The sequence below is a fragment of the Topomyia yanbarensis genome, chromosome 3 (assembly GCF_030247195.1).
Source record: "Topomyia yanbarensis strain Yona2022 chromosome 3, ASM3024719v1, whole genome shotgun sequence".
NCBI lineage: Eukaryota > Metazoa > Arthropoda > Insecta > Diptera > Culicidae > Topomyia > Topomyia yanbarensis.
Genome location: NC_080672.1, coordinates 2,844,916 through 2,850,915, shown reverse-complemented (window position 1 = coordinate 2,850,915; position 6,000 = coordinate 2,844,916). Strand labels below are relative to the sequence as shown.

General features: G+C 38.4%; 1 protein-coding gene across 5 annotated transcripts in view; it reads right to left on the bottom strand.

The window, feature by feature from the left end:
• Positions 1 to 1,046: 1,046 nt before the first annotated feature.
• The window catches only part of LOC131693121 (zinc finger MIZ domain-containing protein 2), a 240,130-nt gene continuing 235,176 nt past the window's right edge, over positions 1,047 to 6,000 (bottom strand). For all 5 annotated transcript variants that reach the window (XM_058980684.1, XM_058980685.1, XM_058980686.1 and 2 more), the window contains 2 exons: positions 3,589 to 4,170; positions 1,047 to 3,525 (listed from right to left, as the gene is read on the bottom strand). In XM_058980684.1, the coding sequence (XP_058836667.1) occupies positions 3,388 to 3,525; positions 3,589 to 4,170 (720 nt within the window). In that variant the 3' untranslated portion in view covers positions 1,047 to 3,387. The remainder of the gene's footprint in view (positions 3,526 to 3,588; positions 4,171 to 6,000) is intronic.

The window sequence follows — 6,000 nt, the reverse complement described above, 5'->3', positions numbered from 1 at the left end:
ATGTACGCCTCGGAAACGTACAACATCGGTAATTCCAAAAATTGTTAAAAAAATTCACTAGTGACTAGATAAACTACCAATGATCGCATATTTGTTCGAATTCCTATGGGATTTCCTACTTTTATGGGACTGATTTCCAATCGTAGGCAGTTAATGTATCCTATCGCCATTCACATTTGTTCATTGATGCACCACGGATAATGCGTCTAAGCAATCCAATCATGGCCTACTTAGCTCAATATTATAAAAATGCATGTGGCTTGGTTGTTAGAACTGAATAAAATAAACAATTCCATTTTAACATTGCACTACACCAGTGTAGCACCAAGTAAAAAGGAAAACGCTTTTAGTTATGATAGCACATTCTCATTGCAAACCGCTCACCTTCATTTTTTTCAGCTTCCATAGTAGAGAAAATTCGGAGAGCCCCCACACTTTTTAAAGCCCAATTTATCACAAATCTATTCAGCACTTTTTACAACATACGACGATTTCACTTTCACTTTTAAATTGGAATTTTTCACCAATGTTTTGTACTATTCTCGTTTTTTATCCTTAGATCTATGTTCCACCAAACACTATTCCTTCAAACTTCTTCACTCACTCTGCTTTACCACGGCCTACTATTTTCGTTTGAACTTTGTTCCGTTCCGTTTCGCGACCGACATAGAACTGATTGGGCGAAATTTCGAATCTAGCCGTTTTTTTTTTCTTCCACTGACCAAAGACAAACCTCGAATCGTTGACCGTGCACAAATGAAAGTACTTTACCCCAACCCGGTTAGTTAGTCAGTCATCGGTCGGTCAGTGTTTTGGGTTTTGTGCGCTTCCTGCAAAAACAAAACGGACTTGAGCGACCAGCATTAAGTTAATAAACAATGAAAAGCGAGAACGGTTTTGTCGCCTAGCTTGCAGAATGCAGAATCGGGCTTTTTTTGGGTGGGTTTTTCGCGGCGTGTTTCGATGGCTGCCGTCAAAAGGTGACTGTGATCTGTTGCTTTCGGTGCAAGTGAAACACGACCCGGATGTGTTATTATTTTTTAAACCATTTTGCTTTTTATTATTTTCAAAATTTGTTTGCTTCCTTTTTTCATAGGTATTTTTTTCTTAAATATAATTAATTTAAAGTTATTATTTTCAATTACTTTTTTCTTGCCATTTATCTCATTGTTTAGCTTTCTCTTCTCGGTAGACTATTTACAAAATTATACAGGTGAACTTAGTGAACTAACCTTGCGCTTTTCATAAATAAACAAACAAAAGAAATGTTAGAACCACCTGACGATAGGGGAGATAGTTTTGATAGTATTTTTTGGGGGAAAGTTTAAATTAGCGAGGAGAAAGATCCCTCCTAGATACATAAAAAGAACAACGTATAGAAAGCATCCACCGATCGTTCTACTTTTACTGAAATTTTCATACTTTTTTTTGTTGCTGCTGATGTTTCATGCTCTTCGTTGGATTCAAAGTTCAACTTTACTCAAATGATGGTAGAAAAGTATGTTTCTTTGACGGGTGGACAATGCTGGTTTAAAAATCCATTTCATGGGAGAGAGTGTGTGTTTTAAAATATGCTGTTTCTCATATTAATTCGCATTGCAAAATACTGATTTTCTTGTTTTTTTTTTTTCAATTGTATGCTTCCTTTTTAGGAATTTTGATTTGTTTACATTATGCGTTATTTGCTGGTTCATTTCTGTCCGTTTGTTGTTTAAAACATGTCTTGATTTAGTTAATCCTTACGATTTTTTTACATTTAAATATAAATAACTATCACTTTGTTAATTTGGATTTTTTTTAGTTAGGATCTAAGAGTTTGAAACCATAAATAAAAGTGGTATGACTGTTGTCCGTTGCTTGGAAACAGAAATGTTTTGAAAAGAAAAAAAGAACAGTATTCGAACGCACATTGATCGATCTAGTATGCGTTGGGTGTTGTTGTGTTTAGTGGTTGGAAAAAATTAAATAACTTACTATCCGTTTATGCGTGGAACTTTACTTTCGCGAGGGGAACCAGATAATGTTTCCCATGATTTCGAGGATTCATTTTGCGTAACATCACTAACAAGGAGAGCGAGAAAGAATACAAAAAAAACTAATGCAATCGGGATTGGCTAGGAATTCGAGGAACAATGAGACAAACTTTTTGTTTGTGTTTGTGTGGCCTCGGCTTCTTCATGAGAGATGGGGTGGTCTGCGTTGGTCTGCGATGCGGTCTCATGGACAAAAGGAACAAATGCGTGCTAGAATGATGTTGCCTTGGTTTCGAGTTCAAAAAATACTGGCCTCAAGAGCTGGCGCCATCTTAATTGATCAATCAATGGTTGATGTTTTTGTTGTTGTTGTTGTCTTGTTTAATCTGTTTATACAGTAAAATCAAAGGTCACTAAGTTGAAGCCGTTTATTTGCTAGTATTTCTTCCTCTCTTTCCAATCAATTAATAGGTCTTTGCTTTTCTGTTTATTATTTATGTCAATTTTCATCCAGATTGTATCATGTTTTCTTCAAAATACAGATTGATTAATTTTATAACTCTACAAACATTCAAGAGAGAGCGAAAATTATAACCGATTTTCCACTTTTAGCGTGTACTTGTTGGATTTCTTTTCATTTTATCAGTTAAATGTCAGCTTGTTTTCAATGTGTATATATGCGCGTGTGACTTAGTTTAAATTTAGTTAGCTGTATTTGTAATATATTAAATTTATGTATAATAGTTCCTTAATTCTTTTGTACATTTTTGATTAAAATTTAATATCTTTACTTTTAACATTTCACTTAAACAATTCTCTTACTTTGTTGTATATCTTAAATCATTCATTTAAGATCATTTTTGTCTCTATAAAACAGAGTCGATCCATGTTGTCCCGAAATAAAAGGTGAAATAATATACTAAAAATTTTCCATCTTCGGTGTTTTTTGTACAAAATAAATAATTTTCTTTTTACAAAAGACTAAAAACTATTTCATGGAAAATAAATATTGAATTAAAAAAGAATAATGCCGTGCGCATTCATTTTCTTCCCCGTGTCGAAAATAAGTAGAGGGATCCAAAAACCGTTTTTGGCTATCACGTTCTAGGTCCATAATCATGGTTCATTTTGTAACCTTTTTGCATTACATTAGATTAGCGCCACATTCGAAATCACATTTCATACATTTTTAGCTTCGATAGATTTCTTCGTCTGTCACTTCCTCTTGCTTTGTCATACCGAACTCAAACGTTTCTTCTACACATTTAGGAAAACAATGTCTCTTTCTGTACAAACAATTTTGACTGCTTTTTTTTTGAAAGTTGGATGAAAACAAAAACAAAAACCCATCACATTTCAGCTTGCATTATATTATTCTGTGTCGCTCGGGTGGCCCGGGCCGGAACGCGCGTCTCTAGTCGAACAGTGCGGCCAGAATGTCGTCACTGTTGGCATTGTTGCTGGAACCGCTCGAAGGTGGCGTGTTCAGATCTGGCGGTGGATCCAGATACGATAGCAGTTCCATCGGGTCGACCACGTTGTCCGGAAGAAGCTGGCGGAGAAATTGGTTTGTTAATTAAGGATTTAACCGAAATCGTGTCAATAGAGTACTTACATTCAAATCGTTACCACCTTCGCCTTCAATAACTGCAGCAGGATCGAAGTTAAGATCCGCTGGCAGATCGACATCTGTCAAACCGACCAGCCCTGCCTGCTGCTGGCTCTGCATCATCGAGTTCATCGTGTTCATTAGATTCTGCTGGAGATTGTTTGCCGAGTTCATCATGCTTTGTGGCGAATTCATCATGTTTTGAGGCGAGTTCATCAGACTCTGGGGTGAGTTCATGATGTTTGCCGCCGGGTTGTTACCCATTCCCATGGCTTGCTGGTGTTGGGGCGAATGCATCAAACTGTTTGCCCCCGGGTTACTATGGCTATTGTTGTTTTGGTTGTTGTTGTTGCCGGCCGTGTTGCCAGAATTACTACTATTGTTATTGGAACTATTGTTACTGCCGTTGTTACCACCACCACCACCACTACTACTGCTACTGTTGTTGCTGCCACTTCCATTGCCGCCCGATTGACTCGAGTTGATGTCATTCGCCGGCGGTACGCTCGGTGGTCCACCAGGGGTCATCGGGTGTCCGGAAGAATTGCCACCGCCAGGCGTGTGAGGAGTGTGAGGTGTGTGGGGCATCTAAAATAGGAAAAAAAAACCGAAACATTAATTCACACATTTATCAATTAAATGTCTATGATCCACCTGGGGCTGGGTCATTTAGCATAACGGACGTTTGGCATAACGGTTATTTGGCATAATGGACATTTGGCATAATGGACATTTGGCATAGAGGACATTTGGCATTGAGGACATTTGGCATTGAGGACATTTGGCATTGAGGACATTTGGCATTAAGGACATTTGGCATTGAGGACATTTGGCATTGAGGACATTTGGCATTGAGGACATTTGGCATTGAGGACATTTGGCATTGAGGACATTTGGCATTGAGGACATTTGGCATTGAGGACATTTGGCATTGAGGACATTTGGCATTGAGGACATTTGGCATTGAGGACATTTGGCATTGAGGACATTTGGCATTGAGGACATTTGGCATTGAGGACATTTGGCATTGAGGACATTTGGCATTGAGGACATTTGGCATTGAGGACATTTGGCATGAAGGACATTTGGCATAGAGGACATTTGGCATAGAGGACATTTGGCATTGAGGACATTTGGCATTGAGGACATTTGTCATAGAGGACATTTGGCATAGAAGACATTTGGCATTGAGGACATTTGGCATTGAGGACATTTGGCATTGAGGACATTTGGCATTGAGGACATTTGGCATTGAGGACATTTGGCATTGAGGACATTTGGCATTGAGGACATTTGGCATTGAGGACATTTGGCATTGAGGACATTTGGCATTGAGGACATTTGGCATTGAGGACATTTGGCATTGAGGACATTTGGCATTGAGGACATTTGGCATTGAGGACATTTGGCATTGAGGACATTTGGCATTGAGGACATTTGGCATTGAGGACATTTGGCATTGAGGACATTTGGCATAGATGACATTTGGCATAGAGGACATTTGTCATAGAGGACATTTGGCATAGAAGACATTTGGCATAGAGGACATTCGGCATAAAGGACATTTGGCATAATGGACATTTGGCCTAATGGACAAAATTGGCATAATGGACATTTGGCATAATTTTGAGAATTGATCACACTAGAGGTCATTTGCTATTTTTTATCTATAGGCAAACAAACATAAGTTTAGGCCGTGCGAAAGGTAAGGTCATTCGGCATAATTTTGAGCCGTGCTACTGCTAAAGGTCGTTAAATTTGAATTAAATCGTTTAAATCGTTTATTTATCTTTACAAAATTATATATATATTTTACACCTAAAATGATAACGCTACATCGCTTGCGGTTGCGTGCTGTCCGACAGCGCTATCGCTCCGTCGGACTTAAACTAATGCGCAGCTTCTATCTTTAAGTAATCCAGGCAAACGAGTGTATCACAGGTTTGCTTACGAGGGGCCGCCGTTTCCGATGACGGGTCGGTGGCAACCTCCCTCGTGGGATCATCAGTGCCGCTTGGCTGCTTGGTATCGGTTATGCGTCAAAGCCGCATCACACTGACTTCGCCTCAAGTGCTAAATCAGTGTAACAACCGATGATTCAATATATGTAAATTAATTTATTAAATCGTTTGAAAATTTTGGCAATATCAAGAAACTATCGTCTGGATAGAACGGTATAATTTGAATGAACGGCTCATGATACAAAGAAGGGTAATAAGGATAATTTTAATTATTGAAACGCTGTATGGAAAGCTAAAAGTCACTGGCGACCATAATAATGATAACCCAAACGAAACATACATCTGGTGGATCGCAGTTCTAGTGCGCTGCATCAACAAAAACCAGTAAAATCTGCATTATACGTGAGTCAGAGACAAACAATCCATGATTGCAAAAATGAACAAACACAATAATTTC